This window comes from Triplophysa rosa, linkage group LG20 (genome assembly GCF_024868665.1).
Source record: "Triplophysa rosa linkage group LG20, Trosa_1v2, whole genome shotgun sequence".
Classification (NCBI taxonomy): Eukaryota; Metazoa; Chordata; class Actinopteri; order Cypriniformes; family Nemacheilidae; genus Triplophysa; species Triplophysa rosa.
This window is the reverse complement of record NC_079909.1, coordinates 12440554-12468337: the sequence shown is the minus strand read 5'-3', so window position 1 is coordinate 12468337 and position 27784 is coordinate 12440554. Positions and strand designations below refer to the sequence as shown.

Sequence of the window (27784 nt, the reverse complement as noted above, 5' to 3'; positions counted from 1 at the left end):
AATTTACGAAACAAGCTCTGTAGAGCAGTTTGTCCGTTTAGGGCTACTGTAGAAACAACATGGCGAATTCCATGTAAGGGGACCCGCGGTGTATGTAGATAGAAATAGCTCATTCTAAGGTAATAAAAACATAAAGTTTTTACAATTCATTTTTGTAAACATTTTATTATATCTGTGACAACACTGAAGAAATGAAACTTTGCTACAATGTAAAGTAGTGAGTGTACAGCTTGTATAACAGTGTACATTTGCTGTCCCCTCAAAATAACTCAACACACAGCCATTAATGTCTAAACGGCTGGCAACAAAAATGAGTACACCCCTAAGTGAAAATCTCCAAATTGGGCCCAATTAGCCATTTTCCCTCCCCGGTGTCATGTGATTCTTTAGTGTTACAAGGTCTCAGGTGTGAATGGGGAGCAGATGTGTTAAATTTGGTGTTATCGCTCTCACTGAAAGTTCAACATGGCACCTCATGGCAAAGAACTCTCTGAGGATCTGAAAAAAAGAATTGTTGCTCTACATAAAGATGGCCTAGGCTATAAGAAGATTGCCAAGACCCTGAAACTGAGCTGCAGCACGGTGGTCAAGACCATATAGCAGTTTAACAGGATAGATTCCACTCAGAACAGGCCTCGCCATGGTCGACCAAAGAAGTTGAGTGCACGTGCTCAGCGTCACATCCAGAGGTTGTCTTTGGGGAAATAGACGTATGAGTGCTGCCAGCATTGCTGCAGAGGTTGACGGGATGGGGGGTCAGCCTGTCAGTGCTCAGACCATACGCCGCACACTGCATCAAATTGGTCTGCATGGCTGTCGTCCCAGAAGGAGAAGCCTCTCCTAAAGATGATGCACAAGAAAGCCCGCAAACAGTTTACTGAAGACAAGCAGACTAAGGACATGGATTACTGGAACCATGTCCTGTGGTCTGATGAGACCAAGATAAACTTATTTGGTCCAGATGTGTCAAGCGTGTGTGGCGGCAACCAGGTGAGGAGTACAAAGACAAGTGTGTCTTGCCTACAGTCAAGCATGGTGGTGGGAGTGTCGTGGTCTGGGGCTGCCTGAGTGCTGCCGGCACTGGGGAGCTACAGTTCATTGAGGGAACCATGTATGCCAACAAGTACAGTGACATACTGAAGCAGAGCATGATCCCTTCCCTTCAGAGACTGGGTCGCAGGGAAGTATTCCAACATGATAACGACCCCTAAAGAAGCTGAGGGTAAAGGTGATGGACTGGCCAAGCATGTCTCTAGACCTAAACCCTATTGAGCATCTGTGGGGCATCCTCAAAGGGAAGGTGGAGGAGCGCAAGGTCTCTAACATCCACCAGCTCCGTGATGTCATCATGGAGGAGTGGAAGAGGACTCCAGTGGCAACCTGTGAAGCTCTGGTGAACTCCATGCCCGTTAAGGCAATGCTGGAAAATAATGGTGGCCACACAAAATATTGACACTTTGGGCCCAATTTGGACATTTTCATTTAGGGGTGTACTCACTTTTGTTGCCAGCCGTTTAGACATTAATGGCTGTGTGTTGAGTTGAGTTATTTTGAGGGGACAGCAAATGTACACTGTTATACAAGCTGTACACTCACTACTTTACATTGTAGCAAAGTGTCATTTCTTCAGTGTTGTCGCATGAAAAGATATAATAAAATATTTACAAAAATGTGAGGGGTGTACTCACTTCTGTGAGATACTGTATATTATATTGCATTTCTGTCCATAGATCCTCCAAAAAAATGACACACTGGACCTTTAAATTGAAGCTCCTGTGATTGACATACTGTATATGCCTATGCTGCTGTCAGCTTAAACACCGCATAAACTAACAAAGCTGTTCCCGTTACCTAACAACAGACTTAATTAAACCCAATTTGGCTTTAATGTTGTGCAACACTTTCTCATTAATCATTGGAGAATGTACTTTGTCAATTGCACCTACATTAAGAGACCACCCTAACTCCATTTATTTATGAAAGTAATTACAGAACCCTATCTAGTACTGAAGACACCGGGCTGGTTTTTAGCACAGGCTATGGATATTTTATCTAATGGTGTCTGTGGGAGATATATGTGACAGGTGTTGAAAAGGCCTCAGACGGCGGAAGGCAGAGTGCATTAATATTTACCAGTCCCAGAGGGGTCAAGGCAAAATGTATTCAATTCTACTAAATAAATTATGGCTGTTGTGCACTCTTTCCCGGGTCCAAAACGGATTTATCGTCAGAGGGTCGTTATTAATTTCACCACACGCTTTTTTGTGCATCCTGCCATGTGAGTTAAGGAGTGAAGTCTTATCGGCCACATTAAGCTGTGCAGGTCATTATGAACATCCGGATGTGGGAAAATCAATGGGAAGAACTAAATTTGTAGTGTGAATGTTGATCCAACCTGTGCATCAAGGGTCAAGCACTTTACTATCTGTCAAAGTGATAAAAAGAGATCGAATTTGAAATGTATATATTGATGTCTTTTATAAAGTGTTAAGCCTGCTCGATTATAATTAACAAATTTGACAAGTACTTCACTCATCCTCATGTTATTGCAAACCTGTATGACTTTCTTCTGCAGAACACAAATTAAGATCTTTTGAAGAATGTTGGTAAGCAAACAATATTGGCCCCCATTGACGGCCATTGTATGGACACAGAACCACTGAGGATTTTCTCAAAATATCTTCTTTTGTATTTCACAGAAGATATGAGGGTGAATAAATGATAACACAATTTTAAATCTTTGGGCAAACACACATTTTGTGTTCTGCAGAACACAAAAAAAGATATTTTGAAGACAGTTGGTAACCGAACAGCCCTGGCCCCCATTCACTTATATTGTATAAACACAAAACCAATGCAAGTCAATGGGGACCGGTTAACAACATTCTTCAAAATGTCTTATTTTCTGTTCTGTGGGAAAAAGAAACAGGTTTGAAATGACAAGAGGGGATAGTAAATGATGACAGATTTTTAAATTTTTTGGGTGCACTATCCTTAGAAGACATTAATGTTAAGTGTGAAAGTTTGCAAACCAAATTCAGCAATTCTTGCCTGTTGAAATGGGAGAACTTATTTATTGGAGCACAAGAGGAATAATCAGAGGCAATGACAGATCAGAAGGTTGAGAAACTGACACAGCATTACTTTAAAGAAAGACGTCTCGAGCAGATAAGATGCAGCATCTTGTCATAAATGCATACATGGTGAACAAAATGACTGGCCATTTCTCTCTAGCCAGATTTACAGAAGAACACTGTTAAGCTGCATGATGCCATTTAAAAACCTGCTGGACAGCTGGTTAAAAATGACTATATATAATAATAACAACCGTCATTCGTGTACAGTATATGTACTGTTCTGTAGTTTTTTGAAAAGTGAAATGTGACAGTTATTGTATTGTCATTCTTGTTGTATTGTGACTACTGTTGATAATGCATGTTGCCAGTTATTGAGCTCGCAAATAATATAACATCAGAAGAAAAACAGAATATTTGATACTTTAGCAGTTCAACAGTTTGTGATGATGATAAAAGTAGCTGTAGGCGTTTAAGCCTTTAGGTTCACACCAGCATCAAAATTACCAAAGTCTGTCATCTGTACATGTACATTAAGTTACTTGAACTGCATAAGTTGGTACCTATTGTGCAGGAAACAGAACATCAAAAGGCAAATAAGGAGAGTATTGCTTTGAGGTATTGGAAAAACCAAAATGAATGAAGCGGTCCACAGTGTGGTCCAAGGAATTTCATAAACACATTTGTCTTTAATCTGAAGGCATTGTACTGGACATCACACCTCTATCAGGATGTTAGGACCTGATGCTCAGTCCTTTTCAAAGAGCAGTCACGTGATCTGCTGGGCCTAGATGTGTCAGAGGCGAAAGGCATTATGGGAGACTGGTGCATTAATACATGAACAGGAAATGACAAACCATTTCTTCTGTGTAACACAGTTCAAAAATACAAAAAGCTTGTTTTATCCTCGGTAGGTGGAATGCTACAATGGTACAATTCTACAGCATTTGCTATTTACATCATCACTAGGTGCCTGCCAGGTACCTGAAATCAGGAGTTTAGTGACAAACCTGGATCGTTTTAAAGAGGTTCATTATGTCGCCTACATGACCCAACAAAAATGACATGACACAAAAATCATTAAAATATCATTTAAAGACCCCAAATCCATTTGGCTAAACCCGAATTCAAACCTGTGCATGGAGTCTTTCATTTTGGGATGCACCAAAAGCATTTTTTTATTATTAATCATTATTATAGATTCAGATACTTACTGTAGTACAGTAAAACTGTAAAAACCAAACCAATGAATATTTACATAGATGATTACAAGACTGATGCCCTATGTGAGAAAAATAAATACACAATATCTTCATTGTTGTTAAGTAAGTTACATTAAATCAATTCTAATATATGAACACAACAGTGATACAACAATAGTAATACTAAAAAGAGCAGCACAAATAACAAATAAGACATAGCCCCTTTAATGGTGACATTACATTTCATTATTTTACATGATCTCTGAAGTATTCCTACTGTACACAGAGACGCTATCACAATGTGCTCAAATCACAGATGGGTCATCCAGTCACATTAGTTATTACAACTGAATGAACAGTCATCAATAAATTATTAATATATTAGTCCCTATATTTCCATAAATAAAATAAATATAAAGTGGGATCCAAAAAATTGGGACGACTACTGAAAACACTTCCATTGGGATTCATTTCCAATTTGAATATATTTTAAATTGATTTCAGAGAATATGAGAGAAAAGGTTAAATGCAAAATATACACATTTTTAGAATCGTATTATATATTGTATTTTATGATAACACCGTGTCTTCACCGGACGCGACGACTTAATGGGTAACCAGTGAAGGGTTGATAACATTGGGGTTATGTGATCGTATTTTCTGGACCTGGTTAGAACTCTGGCAGCTGCATTCTGAACTAACTGTAGTTTGTTTATTGATGATGCAGGACAACCACTAAGAAGTGCAATACAGTAGTCAAGTCTTGAGGTCACAAATGCATGAATAAGCTTCTCTGCGTCAGCAACACAAAGAATATTTCATAATTTGTTAACATTTCTAAGGTGGAAGAAGGCTGTTTTTGTGACATTTGAGATGTGATTTCCAAATGACAGGTCTGTCTAATATAATGCCTAGGTCTTTACCTGTATTTGTTGGAGTAACAGTGCAGCCTTCAAATTGCAGGTTTTAATCCGAAATATTCTGTTTACGTGCCTTTGGTCCGATAAGTAATATTTCTGTTTTATGAGAATTTAAAAGAAGGAAATTACTAGTCATCCAATGTTTTATATCTTCGATGCACTCTACCAATTTGGATAGCTGTAAGGAATCATCTGGTCCTGAGGAGATATACAGTATAGCTGAGTATCATCTGCACACAGTGGAAGTTAATTCCATATTTTCCAATAATGTTGCCAAGGGGCAGCATGTATATGGAAAATAGAAAGGGTCCTAAAACCGATCCCTGAGGTAATCCATAATTTTCTTGCGTTAGATTTGTTGATTCCCCATTTAAATGGACAAATTGATGTCTGTCTGATAAGTAAGATCTGAACCATTGTAGTGCCTGTCCCTGAATACCGGTATAAGTGTGTAAGCGATCTAGAAGTATTTTATGGTCTACAGTATCGAATGCAGCACTAAGGTCAAGCAGGACTAGGAGTGAGATGTTACCTTTATCTGATGCTGCAAGCAGGTCGTTTGTAATTTTAACGAGCGCAGTTTCAGTGCTATGATGCGATCTAAAGCCTGACTGAAATTTTTCGACTGAAATATATATAAACATTTTCAAGTTGTTTATATATATACAGTATATATATATATATATAATCACACACACACGCACGCACGCACGCACGCACGCGCGCGCACGCACGCACGCACACACACACACACACACACACACACATATATGTATGTATATATATATATATATATATATATATATATACAGTATATATATGTATATAAACTTAATCTTAGGTCAACTGTATCTTAAAAATGTAAAAGTTTCTTGATTAAAGAATTTTTAGTTATTTGTACTGGAAAACAAGAATTTGTTTTTGCAGCCACTTGCCCATCCACTTTATTATGACATGACTGGTTTTTCTTATGGAAAAATGCTACCTTTATAATAATAATAATAATAATGGCTAAAAATGACTTTAAAATAATTTACAAACATACAAATAATTTGTAAAAATGTCCATTTACATATTCAAATATAAAATTCAGAGTTAAGACCGTAGAAGCACAATATACTTTAATAACCAAACACACACTTAAATTTCTTTAAAAACCAGAAGATTTAGAAGACTTTCTCATCCAAATCTTCTGTAGAGAGTTCTGGATGGATTGCAAAATTAGCCATGCAAACTCAATGAATCTCTGTCATCTGAAGCAGCGCGTACAGATGGTTGCATATGTAATTTGAATCTGATTAATTCTTCTATCTTGACATGCGTATTGAAGATGTAATAATATTCTGACATGAAAACAGGGACGGATCAGTGATGGCCACAGGTGGAGTGAGCCACCAAAGTTTCAAATAAGCCACACCCCTCAGCTCTTATCACAGTGGATGAATCCCATGTGGCATGACCCATTAAACCCCATTATCTAGATATAGAGAATATGAGAGAGCAGAACCATTGATTTGTCAAAGGGTAGGGAGGAGAGATAGCTATCATCTCTTATCTGCTGGCAGATCTTCCTGGGGAGGATGACATTTTTGGAGGTCCTCAGAAGCATAGAGGTGAATTTCCTTTGTCGTATGAGCTGCTTTGTGTCCAGCTGATATCCATTTTCCAAACAAACATCGACTTTGGCCGAGCCAGACTCACTTTTCAGGTCTCAACCACTGAAGAGAAGACTTTTAATTGTGGAATGAGATGAGCTTCCCTTTAGCCACGTACCACGCGAGAAGCTCTCCAGATGAAAGTGATGTGTACTCTCTGTGAACCGAGTATGTGGAGGAGATCTGACAGTGTCTCTGATACAGAGATAAAAGAATCTATATGCATAATGATGAGCGAGATTGACAAAACTGCAGAATGCACTTGTTTTTTTACATGGCAGCCAAAAAGTAGAAAAAAGTGAAGGGGGATTAGTTACTCATACTTGTCTTCACTACTTTTGGTCTCTTGCTTGCGTCTCAGAAAAAGGGTTTTATCAAATCTGATGGAACTGATGCTGTGAGTGCTGAAACAGTTTTAGATGCATCAGGTAGTTCTCAGTTCACCAGAAATACTTTCTATAGGTCACGCTGTGACAGTACATTACGTTTCCAGTTTATATTACTCATGTTAAACATTGTAAATTAGAGTTAAGTCAGACAACTTTGAGAAATTATTTCCTGTAATATTTTGGAGAGAGGGACATTAAGTGGGGGAGGGGGGAGGGAAAGCTGTAGAATTATACAAATAATAATTAATAACCAATGATATTAATAATAATAAATAACCAATAATAATAATAATCATAATCATCATCATTTACAGTCACTTTAAATTCCAGTGCCTGGTAGGTATAGCCTATATAAAAATATCCACCCTTAATATTTATATAAAACAATATCATAAAAAATTTTTGCTTTTTCCTTAAAATTATGTTTTTCCTTAGATATTTACAGCAGACAGTGAGGTATTGATTTTCTGCCTTTCCAGAGTTTTACAAGAGGGTTCATTTTTGTTACATGTTTATCATCACATTTTGTAAAATCTGGAAAATGAATTTCCAATGATAATACTTAAAAGGATTTAAACTGAAGTTAAGACATAAAATACATAAATATGGTTCAGATCAGATGATTCAATTATCTCTCCAGACATCAAATGCAATGAAATGCGTATGTGAAAGATTAATATACTATCAGGACCCTTCATTAATTATTAATCATATAAGTATTTATTTTACACCCCTCCCTGCTGAATGGTGTGATTAGTTACTACTATACGCTCAGTGGTGATGGCACTATGGATTGGGGGGGGGGGTTGGGGTTGGGTTTAGGGTCCTTGACATGTGAGCTAATTGACTTCCACTGGCATTCACTCATTATGCCAGCTGGGGTACTTTATTCTTATCTGCATTCATGTGGCCTCAGGGAACAGAAACCCCCTCCTCCACCTTCCTGCACAGAAGATTCATGGATGGATAGATGGAAAGACAGACTGAAGAATACAAAATGGGCAAAAGAAGAGTTTGGATGTTTGCATGTTTTGTGCCATGCAGGACATTAGTGTGAGGAGTATATTGGTCTACTGCAGTCTGGTCAGTTGCCTTAAGTGACATGAATTATTGAGAGCTTGCTGAGTGATGGAAGCTGTAGCTTTTAAGCGCAAAAGGCAGCCTGGCGTTTTGGCCTGACCCATTTGATAAATGAACAGTAATAAGATTACTCACCGACGCTTTTTGTTTTTCCTTCCTGATTAATGTTCAATGGGTGACAAATGTCACATGATCTTGATTCATTGTCGAAAGGTAAAAAGATGCATTTATCACAACACAGTATTCCTGGCATGTCTGGCACTCAGAAAATTCCTTATTTTTTTATTTTTTATTTTTACTCAAATGTTTGGTTTATGTAGGTAAAAATAAAAAAACAAACATCTAATGGTTTTGTGGTGTGCCACACACAAACGATTCACAATGCAACTGCCACATTCTTAGAAATTTAATTTGTGTATTCATGTATTCAAAAAAAAGTTTGTAGCCTTTTTAACCAAACAAAATTATGTGGTGCGTACATTACGAAGAAAATAATACAATATATTCTTTATACTTTAAATATTCTTAAGTGTACATATCGCTGCTGTCCTTATAGTATTTTTTGATCCGCCATATACTGTATCATTATTATAAGTCACCCTTTATGTTTTTAACTGGGTTTTGCAAATATAACCATGAAAAAGTATTTAAAAAATTGTTAAAATTATGTTAAAATTACAGCTTTTTTTCATTTCCTGAAAAACAGCAAATTTGGACATCCATTGTTTCCAAAAGAACAGCGACGATATGTTAAGTTTTTATACGGTGTAAAAAATATTTTTTCTATGAATTTGTGAATCATACATGAAGCTGTTCAATGTGATCTAAACTAATCTTGCATTGTGCATTCATGCCAGTATCAATTGTATTATTGTATTTCTGAAATGTTTTAGATATAAAACTATCACATCATACTGTATATATAGTGGATATATTTGAAGTGACATACATACAAAACAAACAAGCACACAAAAGCAGAGATTTAATTTAGTGGACAGGAGAATGAGCGATTGCTCGCAGGGCTTTCATAGAGATTGGACATGTGACAGGTCATAGAGACTGAAGCAGATGTTCTCTGACAACTGCATGTCCATCAGTGAGGATCAATATTGGCCATGTATTTGAGAGGAACAGAAGGAAAGGTTGGTGAGCAAGTCATATTTATACCCCTTTCTAATACAGATGACACACACGTCTTCTTATGGGATTACTTTTTCCTCCCTGTGCTCCCTGGTTATCAGCTTTAGGTCTCTGTAGAAAAGTGTTTCTGAGATAACTCCACAGTGCCTACATGACCCTTACTTCATTTCTTTGATATAACATTCTTGTTAGAAAGGCTGACATAACATTTCCTCATGCATTTGAGGAGTCAGCCACCTGGACAGTTAAAAAGAAAGCATCATGCTGTATATTGTGCTGTCATTGGAGTTGTTAGAGGACTGATTTCTGATGTTCATAGCTTGTTTGGAATGTACAGCATAAACATATAATCACAGTATAATCATCTCCAGACTTGTTTTCATTGATATGTATAGACTTACTGTCAATCGTGACCGGAGATCATTTTTAAAATGCAGTTTTTATTCACCAAAAATGTTATTACTTTTGATGCAGTTGATATTTTTTCAACCATATTAGTTCGACAACAATCATGAACCAAAAGTGAAATTGAAAGATTTAGTTATTTAAATCTTTGTAAAGACTTAAATTATTTCAAGAAAGCAAAAGATTTTGGGTTAATTATTAGCAAGTAAAAAACGACCATTAAATAAAACATTATTTATTATTATTAAAACTTTTTATTTAATTCATTCAATTCTTTCTCATATATGTGTGAAGCTTCGACAATAAAATAAAAATTTTAAAGTACTATTTGCATTATTTATTAAATGTATTACAGTAGTCTATAAACAATTTAAAATATATTATTTGAAATATTGTCACGGTCACACTGAAACCTTGTATCTGGGTAGCTAATAGACCAATATGCAAATTTGTCCTATGGTGTGACGGCCAAAATTTAGAAAAAAAAACTAATAATGAAGATCAATTTCTCTTATGCTATTTTATATGATAAGTATAACAATATAAAACAATTTAACATTAACAGTTTGTTTCCTAGATTTTGCTAACACACCATAGGACACATGTACGATTTATTCATCAACTTCCCGAGCATGTTTCATAATTTTTATTATGTCATTACTATTGGTCACCCTTCATGTTTGTCTATGGGTTTTTGCAAATATTTAACAAAAAAAGTATTCAAACGAGCTTGTCAACTTTGACAACACCGTATTTAATTATTGATTTTTTTTCATTTCAAGTGGCAGTTTTTGACAAACTAGGTTTCAGTCCAACAGCAACAATATTTTAATTTATTTGGCTGCCTCAAAGTGCCGTGAATTATTGTAGCAACCAGTTTGTATGTGCCCCAGTATATATACCATACTACACCAGCTGAGCTATAGCCAGCCACAGTTAATACAAATTCTTACAGTTTTATTCAGAGCTCAATAATTGTGTTATATTTTCCTCCATCACGTCTGATGCACTGACCTCGTAATTTGCTAACTTGAGGGACGTGGGCTGGTTTAGCTGTCAGCAAAGCTTTGCAGGTGGTCTCAGTACCTCCTCTGGCTTTCTGCCAGTGAGCAAAGAGCTGAGAAATAAATGCCAGACCTGCACATGAGACCAGACAGCATTGCTGTTCTCAGCTTTGAAGGTTGCTGTGAGACATAGTGGAACACTGGTAGCAAGCATAACATCTTCCTGTCCTAAATACTTTTCACCATGACAGAAGCTCAGTCAAGCAGCTTAGGAGTTAGAAAAACACAATTACAGAAAATCTGAACCTGAAATCTGAAGTCCAACAAAAACCTACAACATGATATTCACTCATGCATTTACAGTAGGAGCAGATTTTCAGACTGTCTTCAAGAAGGTCTACTGTGCAATATGTGATTTTATTGCTCTTATAAAGCAGAGAGCTAATGTTTGCAGTTTATAGAGAGGACAGTCATGACTCATGTCCAATGTGAATTATGGTTCTCTGACAGGTAATAATCAATATACACAAATGGGTTTAGTGACCATTAAAGTAGATAAGTGCAATGAAGTAAGTGTTAAGCTTAGTGTTGCACGTCTTCTATATGGAGATCACAATGACATGTCAAGTTCAATTCACATAATTCATAATATATTTGTATCTTTCATGCAGGGCTGTGAACTTCATTTAGTTGGATATTCGTGGTCAAACAATATCGCTTTTTTTTTATTCTTGGTTCTATTACATTTAATGCCCTGCACTGAATATTAGGTTTTCCTTTATGCAACAATAGTCATGAATATTCATTCAGTCTGACACAATGAGAGGTTTTCATTCTGATTCAAGCTTTTTAATTCAATTCCATTGTTTTGTGTTTCAATTAAGGTCCGTTGTAAATCTCTCTAGAGCTTTGCATGCTATGCCACAGCAATACCATTTGCGCTGGCAAAATGAGTAAAAATGGACACGGAGGACCATCAATCAGGTTTTTGGCTATGAAATTGGCTATGAGGTCCAGACCCATAATGGAGTGAAAAATAAATTAGGGAGTGGCTGTGTAGAAGCACTCTGGAAGATTAAATGTGGTTGGAGATTCGGGACAGGTTGCAATGTGACACCTGGCATTAGTTGATGTCACAGGAACATCTGTCTGTGTTTATCCTGATTTTCCCCTTAATGGAGACATACAGAAGGCATGTACAATTCTTCGATAACTCCCTTAGATTCAGCGATTGTAGATCTGAGTATTTTGTTTGTTTACTGAAACTAGGATCTAGTGGTGAGGCTGCGAATTGCGACCGACGGCTCACTCCACCCCTCCCATTCGAAGCACTACGGTGGCTGACACAGAACTAAGATGTCGTCACGTTTTCGCTTCTTTCCCATGGATATAACGAATTTACGAAACAAGCTCTGTAGAGCAGTTTGTCCGTTTAGGGCTACTGTAGAAACAACATGGCGAATTCCATGTAAGGGGACCCGCGGTGTATGTAGATAGAAATAGCTCATTCTAAGGTAATAAAAACATAAAGTTTTTACAATTCATTTTTGTAAACATTTTATTATATCTGTGACAACACTGAAGAAATGAAACTTTGCTACAATGTAAAGTAGTGAGTGTACAGCTTGTATAACAGTGTACATTTGCTGTCCCCTCAAAATAACTCAACACACAGCCATTAATGTCTAAACGGCTGGCAACAAAAATGAGTACACCCCTAAGTGAAAATCTCCAAATTGGGCCCAATTAGCCATTTTCCCTCCCCGGTGTCATGTGATTCTTTAGTGTTACAAGGTCTCAGGTGTGAATGGGGAGCAGATGTGTTAAATTTGGTGTTATCGCTCTCACTGAAAGTTCAACATGGCACCTCATGGCAAAGAACTCTCTGAGGATCTGAAAAAAAGAATTGTTGCTCTACATAAAGATGGCCTAGGCTATAAGAAGATTGCCAAGACCCTGAAACTGAGCTGCAGCACGGTGGTCAAGACCATATAGCAGTTTAACAGGATAGATTCCACTCAGAACAGGCCTCGCCATGGTCGACCAAAGAAGTTGAGTGCACGTGCTCAGCGTCACATCCAGAGGTTGTCTTTGGGGAAATAGACGTATGAGTGCTGCCAGCATTGCTGCAGAGGTTGACGGGATGGGGGGTCAGCCTGTCAGTGCTCAGACCATACGCCGCACACTGCATCAAATTGGTCTGCATGGCTGTCGTCCCAGAAGGAGAAGCCTCTCCTAAAGATGATGCACAAGAAAGCCCGCAAACAGTTTACTGAAGACAAGCAGACTAAGGACATGGATTACTGGAACCATGTCCTGTGGTCTGATGAGACCAAGATAAACTTATTTGGTCCAGATGGTGTCAAGCGTGTGTGGCGGCAACCAGGTGAGGAGTACAAAGACAAGTGTGTCTTGCCTACAGTCAAGCATGGTGGTGGGAGTGTCGTGGTCTGGGGCTGCCTGAGTGCTGCCGGCACTGGGGAGCTACAGTTCATTGAGGGAACCATGTATGCCAACAAGTACAGTGACATACTGAAGCAGAGCATGATCCCTTCCCTTCAGAGACTGGGTCGCAGGGAAGTATTCCAACATGATAACGACCCCTAAAGAAGCTGAGGGTAAAGGTGATGGACTGGCCAAGCATGTCTCTAGACCTAAACCCTATTGAGCATCTGTGGGGCATCCTCAAAGGGAAGGTGGAGGAGCGCAAGGTCTCTAACATCCACCAGCTCCGTGATGTCATCATGGAGGAGTGGAAGAGGACTCCAGTGGCAACCTGTGAAGCTCTGGTGAACTCCATGCCCGTTAAGGCAATGCTGGAAAATAATGGTGGCCACACAAAATATTGACACTTTGGGCCCAATTTGGACATTTTCATTTAGGGGTGTACTCACTTTTGTTGCCAGCCGTTTAGACATTAATGGCTGTGTGTTGAGTTGAGTTATTTTGAGGGGACAGCAAATGTACACTGTTATACAAGCTGTACACTCACTACTTTACATTGTAGCAAAGTGTCATTTCTTCAGTGTTGTCGCATGAAAAGATATAATAAAATATTTACAAAAATGTGAGGGGTGTACTCACTTCTGTGAGATACTGTATATTATATTGCATTTCTGTCCATAGATCCTCCAAAAAAATGACACACTGGACCTTTAAATTGAAGCTCCTGTGATTGACATACTGTATATGCCTATGCTGCTGTCAGCTTAAACACCGCATAAACTAACAAAGCTGTTCCCGTTACCTAACAACAGACTTAATTAAACCCAATTTGGCTTTAATGTTGTGCAACACTTTCTCATTAATCATTGGAGAATGTACTTTGTCAATTGCACCTACATTAAGAGACCACCCTAACTCCATTTATTTATGAAAGTAATTACAGAACCCTAACTAGTACTGAAGACACCGGGCTGGTTTTTAGCACAGGCTATGGATATTTTATCTAATGGTGTCTGTGGGAGATATATGTGACAGGTGTTGAAAAGGCCTCAGACGGCGGAAGGCAGAGTGCATTAATATTTACCAGTCCCAGAGGGGTCAAGGCAAAATGTATTCAATTCTACTAAATAAATTATGGCTGTTGTGCACTCTTTCCCGGGTCCAAAACGGATTTATCGTCAGAGGGTCGTTATTAATTTCACCACACGCTTTTTTGTGCATCCTGCCATGTGAGTTAAGGAGTGAAGTCTTATCGGCCACATTAAGCTGTGCAGGTCATTATGAACATCCGGATGTGGGAAAATCAATGGGAAGAACTAAATTTGTAGTGTGAATGTTGATCCAACCTGTGCATCAAGGGTCAAGCACTTTACTATCTGTCAAAGTGATAAAAAGAGATCGAATTTGAAATGTATATATTGATGTCTTTTATAAAGTGTTAAGCCTGCTCGATTATAATTAACAAATTTGACAAGTACTTCACTCATCCTCATGTTATTGCAAACCTGTATGACTTTCTTCTGCAGAACACAAATTAAGATCTTTTGAAGAATGTTGGTAAGCAAACAATATTGGCCCACATTGACGGCCATTGTATGGACACAGAACCACTGAGGATTTTCTCAAAATATCTTCTTTTGTATTTCACAGAAGATATGAGGGTGAATAAATGATAACACAATTTTAAATCTTTGGGCAAACACACATTTTGTGTTCTGCAGAACACAAAAAAAGATATTTTGAAGACAGTTGGTAACCGAACAGCCCTGGCCCCCATTCACTTATATTGTATAAACACAAAACCAATGCAAGTCAATGGGGACCGGTTAACAACATTCTTCAAAATGTCTTATTTTCTGTTCTGTGGGAAAAAGAAACAGGTTTGAAATGACAAGAGGGGATAGTAAATGATGACAGATTTTTAATTTTTTTGGGTGCACTATCCTTAGAAGACATTAATGTTAAGTGTGAAAGTTTGCAAACCAAATTCAGCAATTCTTGCCTGTTGAAATGGGAGAACTTATTTATTGGAGCACAAGAGGAATAATCAGAGGCAATGACAGATCAGAAGGTTGAGAAACTGACACAGCATTACTTTAAAGAAAGACGTCTCGAGCAGATAAGATGCAGCATCTTGTCATAAATGCATACATGGTGAACAAAATGACTGGCCATTTCTCTCTAGCCAGATTTACAGAAGAACACTGTTAAGCTGCATGATGCCATTTAAAAACCTGCTGGACAGCTGGTTAAAAATGACTATATATAATAATAACAACCGTCATTCGTGTACAGTATATGTACTGTTCTGTAGTTTTTTGAAAAGTGAAATGTGACAGTTATTGTATTGTCATTCTTGTTGTATTGTGACTACTGTTGATAATGCATGTTGCCAGTTATTGAGCTCGCAAATAATATAACATCAGAAGAAAAACAGAATATTTGATACTTTAGCAGTTCAACAGTTTGTGATGATGATAAAAGTAGCTGTAGGCGTTTAAGCCTTTAGGTTCACACCAGCATCAAAATTACCAAAGTCTGTCATCTGTACATGTACATTAAGTTACTTGAACTGCATAAGTTGGTACCTATTGTGCAGGAAACAGAACATCAAAAGGCAAATAAGGAGAGTATTGCTTTGAGGTATTGGAAAAACCAAAATGAATGAAGCGGTCCACAGTGTGGTCCAAGGAATTTCATAAACACATTTGTCTTTAATCTGAAGGCATTGTACTGGACATCACACCTCTATCAGGATGTTAGGACCTGATGCTCAGTCCTTTTCAAAGAGCAGTCACGTGATCTGCTGGGCCTAGATGTGTCAGAGGCGAAAGGCATTATGGGAGACTGGTGCATTAATACATGAACAGGAAATGACAAACCATTTCTTCTGTGTAACACAGTTCAAAAATACAAAAAGCTTGTTTTATCCTCGGTAGGTGGAATGCTACAATGGTACAATTCTACAGCATTTGCTATTTACATCATCACTAGGTGCCTGCCAGGTACCTGAAATCAGGAGTTTAGTGACAAACCTGGATCGTTTTAAAGAGGTTCATTATGTCGCCTACATGACCCAACAAAAATGACATGACACAAAAATCATTAAAATATCATTTAAAGACCCCAAATCCATTTGGCTAAACCCGAATTCAAACCTGTGCATGGAGTCTTTCATTTTGGGATGCACCAAAAGCATTTTTTTATTATTAATCATTATTATAGATTCAGATACTTACTGTAGTACAGTAAAACTGTAAAAACCAAACCAATGAATATTTACATAGATGATTACAAGACTGATGCCCTATGTGAGAAAAATAAATACACAATATCTTCATTGTTGTTAAGTAAGTTACATTAAATCAATTCTAATATATGAACACAACAGTGATACAACAATAGTAATACTAAAAAGAGCAGCACAAATAACAAATAAGACATAGCCCCTTTAATGGTGACATTACATTTCATTATTTTACATGATCTCTGAAGTATTCCTACTGTACACAGAGACGCTATCACAATGTGCTCAAATCACAGATGGGTCATCCAGTCACATTAGTTATTACAACTGAATGAACAGTCATCAATAAATTATTAATATATTAGTCCCTATATTTCCATAAATAAAATAAATATAAAGTGGGATCCAAAAAATTGGGACGACTACTGAAAACACTTCCATTGGGATTCATTTCCAATTTGAATATATTTTAAATTGATTTCAGAGAATATGAGAGAAAAGGTTAAATGCAAAATATACACATTTTTAGAATCGTATTATATATTGTATTTTATGATAACACCGTGTCTTCACCGGACGCGACGCGATGAGACAATAGAATGCATTAGAACTCATCATAATTAAACATTTTGTCCACACTGGATGTGGCGCAGCGTGACAATCCCATTAGAACAAGCCGCGTGTCACGTCGCACTACACCGTCCGGTGTAATCCATGTTATCCCAGAAATGATACTGAGTGCATTTCACCACTTGACAGTGATGCAGAAACAGGGCACAGTTTTAAACATCTCTCAACGTTATTTCTTTGCTTTACGCACTAAAAGTTTGCTTATTTTAGTTTTCTCTGACTTTTGGATCCCACTGTGAAGGCCTCTGAAAGAAAGGAACTGAAAAATTCAGCAGTGCAGAAGAAAAATTAATGATAGTACTTTGAGACCACGAAATAACTGAGAACAAACTGCGAGTGGCACTAAACTTCTCCATCACTCTCTAAACAAAGACAACGCAATACTGGATGAAGAACTTTGTACTGTAGACTGCGGCTACACTTTCTTTCTTCTGTGAAGATTCTGAGAAAGGAACTGATGGACTATCACCTCTTTTTTCAGGTCAAATGCTCAATCCGGTTGATGACTGTTCAGTTATGTCTGCCTCTGAAAGCCTCTCACCCCACCAATGTATTGATGCACCCCAAATGGTTTTCGACTCCTTGGACAAACTTATTCTGGAACCAAGATCTTCACCAAGATAGTGGAAAAAAACAAGAAAAAAAACAAATGTGACCCATTTTCATCATCATCCTAATTCTCCTTTGAGGACTATATAAAGCAAGTTTTATATAAAAAAAGAATATATCATTGCGTATTTATTAAGAGATTTGACTCTTATTACAAACTCTCCATTGTCCTTTGCGCTAAAATACTACCATGCTTGAAAATAATGTCTTTTTATCGTCATTTACAAGTGGTGCCATCTAAACCTCAGCCTATAAATATTGGTGGCCTTTTATAGTTGCAGCCAGTGAAAATATATAAACAACGCTTCAATGGCAATTGAAAGCATGATATCAATCCAGTCGCATACGCAGGGATATAGCTTTTTTTAGCAAAGACAACATAAAAAAGGAAACATGAGACGTCCGATTTCAACCCAAAAGCAAGATGTGATAATACATAGTGCATAGCTTTGTATAGCACAGCAACCTGTGCCAGCACTGTATAGACAATTCATGTGTTTGGACGCATCTATCAGCTGTGAAAAAAACATTCACTGCAGAAATATCAATATGATAAACGTATTTTCTTCTGCAGTTGGATCGAACCACACTTGATATGTGACAGAACCGGTGCTTGTGTTTCCATTTCTTTGATGCTAGCTACAGTAAATAGAAGGGAGGGGCAGATTTGAAACTTTGAAAATAAAAAAGTTGAGCATAAGCCACACGAAATGCTTGTAAGTTCCACGTTTCAACCCCGTTGCCCTAAAGGCACACGTAAAGTTTGTGTGTGTGTTGGCACGGGGACACAGGTGATGCTCACAGTTCCTCATATGGTTTCCAAAGACCAGCTGTCTCACCTGTGTTTCTCTTCTTCACTTCCCCATACCTTGTTAAGGATCATGCACTCCAGTGCTTTGTATATGAATACTTTTTCATAACTCTCTCTGTATATATATTATTTTAGTGCGTAGTGGCACCCTCCGGCCTGCTGGTGGAGCCGTCTCCGGCTCAAGGTGCTACGCCAGAGAGTAGATGGCATTAACAGGTGACGTGGCCTCTGAGCTTTCGTTTCCCTCCGTTTCCTCTTTGTCCTTCTTAACTGTGTATTGGCCAATGAAGGAGCCGTCCTCATTGAACTGACCGTCACCCCCTTCACCATAATCGACCAGACTATCATCGCTCTCCTTCACGTTCCCATCCAGAGAGGTCTGGCTGCCCTGCAGAGGCTTGTTGTCCTCATCACTGCTGTTGGACGGAAAAGAAAACGAGAGTTACACTTTGAACGTTGTTGGAAAATAATAGGGGCCGTGAACTGAGAGGACTTCAAATTTGAAAGGTTGAAATTCTCTTGTCTCCCTCAAGGTCATCTGTGATTTTGGGGCGTCAAAATGAAGAAGAAACCCGGCAAAAAATATCAAGCGTCAAATTCTTGTTTTTCAGACATACTGCATCTAACTTTAATGAGAAGATTTCCAGTTTTGTGCATCAAAAATCCTATCTCAACCATACTGTGGAAAACATCATACACACACTTCTGAGAAAAGAAGTCACAACAACTCTATGACAAAAAACCCAACAAACTCTCCTTACACTCTTAATATTCTATACATTTTGTTGTGTCTACAAATAAACAGTTAGGCTGAAGAAATAACAGGTACATATTTCAGCTCCTGTGCTTTGCATATCAAAAACATGCTTCTGGCTTTCAAACAGACCTCTGTTGGAGGGTAAAACAATCATGCATGAGGAACGTAGGGTCCTATAACAACTAAGGGGCACCAGGCAAAGCAGAAACAAAAAAAGAATGTAACAGATCTTAAAAATCTTTATTACCAAATGGAGACCCATCTTTGTTTTAAGTTACAGTATATTGTAAATAAACAACTTTAGCCCCTCACAAAATATGGTTTACACCCGGGCAACATGCTATTATCCATTTCTGGGATCATAAAAATGCTTTTATCAACCTCATATATCCTCTTTATAAATATAAACAAAGCACTTCTGCGCAATAAAATCGTGTCGATGAAACATAAATAGCATTATAGCACCAGGTGGCACGGTCGTCTGCATGCACCATGGCAACTGGAATATTACATCAGTTTATTTATCTTTAGGGTCAATAAGGAACATTCAATGAATCTCATTTCCTTATTGGCACGCACACACCGCTGATTTCCAAGTAGGCCAAGTGACAATGAGAATCATTTTTGATTTAATCGATCAAACATATTTACCTTCATATAACTTTTGATGGTATATTTGATGATCTATTTTATTGTTTGGCAAGAATTCTTCATAGTTATGTTTAGTGTAAAATGATGAGAAAATAAAATATAAATAAATGGTTAAGTTAGTGAATACCATATTATGCAAAAATCAAATGGAATTATGAATCATTTTTGAATGAGAGGGAATGAAAATGAGACTAGGACCTTTTGATCATGTCAATCATTCATTAATACTGTACATATTGATCATTAATAAAAGAGAAGGACGTATATTAATCGATTAAGATCAAAAAGGAAATGCAAATGCTTTAGTTGATTATTAAGATTTCCAAAGCCAGATGAAATGAGTGCCTCTCCTCCATACCTTTCCCTCTCCCTGTCAACAGACCTTCATTGGACCAACAGGAATGGAAAACACCCAAGAATAACAATGGTGAAAGGAGAAAAAGTAAGAAAAAAGATCAAAACAAAACATTGTCTCATCAAAGTGGCACTTTAAACTAAAAACAGATGTTAAACAGCCCTGAGCGTGTAATCTGTTATTAGCATATTGTTTATTTTCTAGATGAAAAATCCGATTGAAAATGATTGAATATAGATTACTGACAAACCCAAGGGTTTTTATCTGCGGAAGAATCCTCTTGTCTCAGATTGTAAGAAATGCATTTTAGAATATCAAACCTCATGTTAGAATCACTGAACATCCGAACAAAAAGACATTGCTAACCACGTTCTTGCATGCAAACTTGTATTTCAACTTCGTTTCTTTCACCAAAGTCAAGTCATTTCCACGTTTCATGCAACATATTTGTGCATTTGAGAATGGTTCGCCATCTTTAAATACTGCGTACCGCGATTTTCATTAAACAGCATTTCAAGGGTGTTAAACCTTAATAGAAAGAACCTTCGCCCCCCTACAACTTTTCAACAGTAACACCACAATACTGTGTTTAAAAAATGTTCACCATTAGAAACCCTGTTTTACAGGGAGACAATATTGTTTTAAGAGGGAATAAAACGGTTAAGTACTTGACATCTTATTTTAGGTGAAAGCCTTTGTTGTTTCCAATTCACTCTCAGAGATGTCTTTTTTATTAACCTTATAAAAGTGTTTTGTCTAAGCTGCATCTTGGCATGACATCATTACATTGTATACTAAACAGTGCCAAGTTTCCAGCGGAAGTACAAATAATAGAGAGTACATTTTAAAATGCTGTGTTTAATGATCAATCACTTCTTTTTTAATATCCATTGTGTCTGGTCAGGACACGATGTGTTCAATAAAATTGCTGAGTTTGAGGGACCAAAATGTTTAACACCTTTGAAGAGCTTGATCACTCATCTTTACTTCCTGCCTTGTCATCCACAATGTAACCAATGACATGCTCAGGCTCAGATGATGTGCTAAAACCAAATACCTGTTCTCGTTCCTTATCAACCCAGCCGCCAATTTGAAAGAGGGGGGAACAGAAACGTACAGGAAGATGTTGATCACATCCTTCACATGTTAATGGAGATAGACATTAGTGCTAAAGCGGTGTAAGTGGAAAGGGAGGGCTTAGCATAACTTAGGCGTTAGCATTGCTAAGCCAAAGTGTTTGATGAAATACTGTATTAGGACTCAAAACACACCATTAAATATAATCACACAGCTGTTAAACACGAAATTGCTGAGTGACACGACGTGTGATGTATAGTTTCCAATTAACGGCCATGTTAGACTTACACAGTATTAGGGTCAATCAAAAGCATGAGTTACAGACATGTCAAGTATTAGCTCACGTACAATCTTAAAGAAACCGAGAAAGAATTGTCGAAACTGTAACTTTCTAAGCTAAAGTAGTAAAATACAGTCACGCTACCATTGTAGCTGACTGTGAAAGTAACTGGCTAAGTAGTTTGCTACACTATTAGTTAGCACCAAAAAGTAGTTGACTGCTATTTAGGTGAACTTCTTTTTTAATTCTTCTTGTTTAATTTGGGTCAGATTAAATATTATTTATCTGGCTTTTTTGTGGTACACAGATACTTGTTAAAGAAAGGTTTAAAGTTTTAGGCCTAATTAAAAACTGCTGTATTTTTCAGACATCTGAGTTGAAAAACATTTTGTTAGAAGTGTCACTACCTCTCTTCACACTTAAATGTAATTTAATGACTGTAGTCCACCCAGACACTTTCTTTGATTCTATAATATTCACGAAAGATGGGTTTATGCATTAAAACTTAAAAAGGGACCTAATGCAAACGAAAGATCTGTCACTTCACCAACATCAAGGGATAGCACATCCAAAAATAAAAATTCTGTCATCATTTATTCACCCTCATGTCATTCGAAACCTGTATGACTTTCATCCTTCTGCAGAACACGAAAGATGATGTTTTGAAGAATGTTGGTAACCAAACAACACCGGGCCCCATTAACTTCCATTGTATGGACACAAAACCACTGAGGCATTTCTCAAAATATCTTCTTTTGTGTTCCACAAAATAAGTTCCAAGTACTGTAGTCATATACAGTTTTTTTGGAATGACTTGAGGGTGAAGTCTTGTTTTTCTGTTTAGAAACAGGATGAGGTTTATTCTTACAAGACTTTGTGACTCTGGTTTGGGTAGTTGAGGTAGAATTGTACAGAGAGGCCATATTTACGGTACAGTACAGTAGCTGGTGTTGGAAAGGCCAGGGTAGTTTTACAATTGTGCACACTGGAGAATTTTTAACTCCATGGCAACCAAAATGACCTGAGACTGTGATGCGTCATTCTGAGCTTAAGGAAACTAACAGCAAGACGATAAACATTTTTGTTTCAAATTTCATTCAGACACGGGGTTGTTTTAGATCGTTATTTAGCATTTGTTTGGTTAGTTTTTATGTTTCTTTAGAATGAGAAAGACCCATTCCCCTCCGCAGGGTAAGAGCTACTTTCGGGACCTGTAACAGGTAAACAAAATAAGCATCGGTACAGCATCATCTAGAGCAAGACTTAATATCAATAAATTCTTTTCCCTGAATAACTTTAGCTGTCTATCATAATTTCGGTAAAAAGTGATCAATACTGCAAACTTACTGATAGTCAAATGATCCATCTTGGTCTTTATGGTCAACAGCATCTAATGGGAGGTCTTTCTTTTCGCTCACTAGAGAAAAACAAACACCAACAGTCAATCGTGCACCTGAGGTGCTACTCACATGCAACACAAAAAATCTTTGCATACAGCAGACAGAATATATTCTACTGTCAACGACTGGATTTTACCTTTGTATTTTCCTCCACGACTCCTCTTGATGAAACAGACAATGAGCAAGATGAGAACCAACAGAGCGACGGCACACATGAGCCCAATAAACCAGCCCTGAGTAGCGATGTCTTCAGACTCCTTGTAGGCTATGAACCAGCAAACAAACACAGCGGGAGAAAAAGAGAGGTACAAAATAAAATGTTTGATGATGTTGATGATACGTCCATAAACAACAGTAGCAGAAATCAACTCCTACAGGTTATCTCATATAGATGTACATCAGACGTGTTGTCTACGGTACGATCCGATATCGATTCTCATAGCCAGCGAAATGACTCCTTAAAAAATTGTGATTCGATTATGATTCGATACAGGGGTATGTTGATCGATTTCTTCATATTAAGATATTATGTGCCTATTTTGCGCAACCTGTTACACTCGAAATATGTACATTTAATTAAACATTTAATTCTGTATCACAATTTGAACACATTAAAAACAAATAATAGAAAAAAACAATGAGTTAAAAATCAAGTCACACTTGAAATCAATAGTCTAATGACAGTTTATGTTGACAAAAGTCAATAAGGTCTTTCAGGTTTCGGGGCAAAAATGTGAAATATTTGGAGCAAAAATGGTTTTAATATTTGGAGTGTAGAATCGATACACCACACCGTCAGACATTTGATCGATGTATCAATCCATATCGATGTATCATTACACCACTATTATCTCACACATTGAAGTATTTTCTCTTTCTGTTTGATCCAATGCATTAGAAGAACAAAAGCTGAACAAATGTAACACCAAATGAGACCCCAATAAATCTCACTGACTTTCAGCAGACGGCACGGTAGAAGTAATCAGACAACCATCCTTTATCAAAAACACATTAGTGGTGAGAACATTGGATCTGGATTTGAATTACCCATCCTTACTCTCTGATAACAGCATCAAAGCACAGGACAGTCTATGTTCAGAGTAATCTGATGAAAAATAAGACCAAGCAAAGCCAGCAGCTTGGTTTAACCACAAATACTTTTTAATACCACACTCTACACTAATAGATATGTCTGGTAGCCATTTAGGAAGTTTAGACACTGTTGTCTAGTAACAGTAGCTGTATTTTTCAGGTTTATTGAAAACCTGAAAGGTAAATCTATCAGTGATAGGAGCAAACCATAAAGGTGATGGTTTGGATTATTTTGAGCTCTTCCATATGAGAAAACCCCAAAATGCCATTTATAAGTATGAAGGGTCCTTATCGTGTTGAGGATTAATATCTTCTTACAGAAACGCTGTGAGATTTCATCTTGCTCACCACTCCTGAGGCACACATCGTGTAAAGACAGGTGCTGCTAGAAAAATAGCTGTCTGCTCATGGATCTACAATATATGCAATAGATGAGGCTGGAAAAACGATTTTACAAGCATCACAATCTCCACAACACTTCCATTTATTACACTGTGATTTACAACCCTGCTGAAAAGACCTGGAATTCTCTTAACTAAGATAACCAGAAAAACATATTTGGTTAAGCAACATCATTAAAAAGACCATGCCATCCTTCCGGGGTCACCAACCAGACCAGGACAAAAAAACAGCAGAAATGATCCTGGAAATTTATCAGACCTGGTCTGAAAAAGCTGGTCTTTTCAGCAGGGAATGCATTCAGTGTATCTGCACATTCCCTCAATCAAACCCATGACCCTGGCATTGCTGGCAACAGTTACAGAAACCCATAAATCAATAAATAAAAACATAACAAAATGCAGTTGCATACACGTTGTCGTCGTTTTTTCTAATTCAAATGCTGGAGGTCACGTTGAGCCTTTTTTCTTAGTCCTTCCTTGTGTCTTGGCCACCCCTCACCTGTCTCGAACGTGACATAGTCACTGCTGATGGAGTGGTGCTCGTGGGAATACACCCGCAACCGATACTTGACCCCGTCCAACAGCCCGGACAGCTTAATGGGAGGCCCGCGGTTTACTTGAAAGCTTTTCATTATACCATTACCTTCAGGAGAGACACAAGAGAGGTGTCCATCAAAGTGAGAGACTGACCCACAGAACAGCTACAGGCCTCTTCCATAAGATAGCGGGTCATGTTTGTTAACCGAGTTCATTTGCTGCATCCCTCCAACTCCAAATCTAGGTGAAATCTAGGTGATAGACATCCACAGGCGATGTTGAAAAATTCTCAAGAGGCAATTTGTGGAAAGAATATTTTGAGGAGAAAATGGTGCTGGGGCCAAAATACTAGAAAGGCTTTGCTCAGCACACATCAAAGTCTTGCAGCGGTGTATAAGGGGCATCACATGCCTCATGACGCCTGTTAAAAGCTTTGATGTTAAGTTGCTCCCTAACGTTTCACACCATTTGCTATAATGAGGCCAAGATTAGAGTGGAGGGAGGTGCACCTTGTCTCAGTTATCCATAGACCTCATTTTATCTCGGAGGAAGCTCAAAAGCAGAGAGACAAACCCAAGACGTGATGTTCCAATGAGGTTCCATGATGTTCCTAAGACATCATGCATCATGCAACTCATTGGTTGGCATGAGATTAAGGAAAAGAAATGACTGAATACTCAACATATGCAAAATGTGACCATATGCAGCCTTAGCCATTCAACAATAAAATATGCAGTGAAGAGTCGAAAGTGTCGCATTGAAGGTGCAACTCTGCTTAAATGAACTGAAATCTACAGGTGAATATGGCATGTACTGTAATATATCCTGGCACTGTATCTAAAAACTGCTAAATCAAGGTTTTTGTCAGAAAAGTCTAAAAAACTAAATTAAATAAGTTTACGCTAAAAAATCCTAAAAAATAAAAGGAACAAAAATATGCATTTAGAGAAGCAAAGTGGCCTAAGTCAACAAGTCTTGTTTCCTAATTAAATAAACTATAATATAATAATTAAAAAAATGACTGCATACATACAATTATTATAATTAAATTAGTATTATGTCCAAAACAAAAGATATCTGCCAATATTAAATAAAGTATATTTCCTACCCCATTAGTTTTCCTAGTTTTAAACATAAATTTAAATAATTTGGATTTTTCATTTTGTGCAGTGCAGGAGCTATTAGCATGTGCATTAAAACTACATTAATACATTAATTCACACATTACATATATGGCATGAATTACTGCTAATTATAGCTGTAGTTGATGACTCTTGAATGTCATTAAATTCTAATGGATCTAATAGATCACCCCCATCTCATTTAGGCAGAGATCACCATGCCACACACACACTGCATGCAACCGCCACAAATTCGACACAACACGATGAGAGAATAGGGAACAGCAAGACGAGGGAGGAAATGATACAAGCAACTCCATTTCCACATTTGGTGAGCTTAACCTCTCACCCAGGGCTATCCTCGATATCGCACAGTGCTTCTTAGTGTTAAACAAATGGGTTCACAGCCCATATGCGCATCTTGAATTAAAACCAGATCCCTGCTGATACAGTTACACAGCCCTGGTGGGGTATTACATCAGCATATACTGTGCACCATGTTTCAAGGTTACTTTGACTCTCCGCTGGAGGAGACCTTGAGCATGTAACATTAACCCCGCTATTATCCTCGCTCTCTCTAAAACATTTCCACCCCAGATAAAAAGAAACAAAAGCCCAAGGGGCGTCAATCAGATATGCCAGGGCTGCCAGCATATGGGATGCAACAATGGTGGCCAATATGAACTATGAGCCAAGCAGCAGTGGGCAGCCAGACAAAGCGTGTTGCTGGGAAGCCGATGGCAAGGGTTGAGGGGTAGAGTGGGCAATCACATCTGATAAGCTAAACAGATAGCTCAAGGACAAAAGAGCAAGCGAGAGAGATCGAGCAAGATGGTATATGAGAGAGAGAGAGTTTTGTGTGGGTATGTACACTGTAGTAGAACGCCAGTTGTGTATTAACGACATAAATAGATTTCCATGCTGGTACTAGCTCATACATGTACATGCACAGGCACAACAAACATTGGTTTGTACTGAAGGACAGTACCTGACAAATAAAGAAACGTATGATTAAAACCTACCGTCATACTACGGCTAAACAAGTGCACGATGTTTTCACAAAATCATTTTCTTGATTATTATTTTTGTCTTGTTTTCCAGTAACAATGTCTAGCTATATGAAAAACAAGATTGAGAAGTTGAACTGAATTTGAGCCTATTGTTTATTCTGTTTTAAGGATGAATGAAACACATTTAAATAAAGGAAAATCGGTAATACTTTACATCAAGGTTGTATTTGTTAACATGAAGTAAAAGTAAGCCATATAGTTTTTCAGCATTTATTAATAATAACGTTAGGTAAAGTGAAAGTTCTGTCATTATTACTTACACTCGTGTCATTTCAAACCTGTTTAGCATTCTTTCTTCCAAAGAACACAAAAGAAGATATTTTGAAGAATGTTGTCAATCGGCACCTATTCACTTGCATTGGTTTTGTGTCCATACAATACAGTAGAAGTACAGTAAATGGGTGACGGCGCTGTTTGGTTACCAGTTTTCTT

The 27784-nt window shown here is 37.7% G+C and overlaps 1 protein-coding gene across 20 annotated transcripts in view; it reads right to left on the bottom strand.

Annotated features, from left to right (window-relative positions):
* Positions 1–15297: 15297 nt before the first annotated feature.
* nfasca (neurofascin homolog (chicken) a) overlaps positions 15298–27784 on the bottom strand; it is a 66100-nt gene continuing 53613 nt past the window's right edge. For 11 of the 20 annotated variants that reach the window (XM_057361427.1, XM_057361432.1, XM_057361433.1 and 8 more), the window contains 6 exons: positions 25124–25267; positions 23268–23396; positions 23079–23148; positions 21432–21443; positions 20378–20401; positions 15298–19027 (listed from right to left, as the gene is read on the bottom strand). In XM_057361427.1, coding sequence (XP_057217410.1) covers positions 18799–19027; positions 20378–20401; positions 21432–21443; positions 23079–23148; positions 23268–23396; positions 25124–25267 — 608 coding nt within the window. In that variant the 3' untranslated portion in view covers positions 15298–18798. Of the gene's footprint in view, positions 19028–20377; positions 20402–21325; positions 22943–23078; positions 23149–23267; positions 23397–25034; positions 25268–27784 lie in introns of those variants that run through there. The other 9 variants (XM_057361441.1, XM_057361442.1, XM_057361443.1 and 6 more) reach the window with 5 other exon arrangements.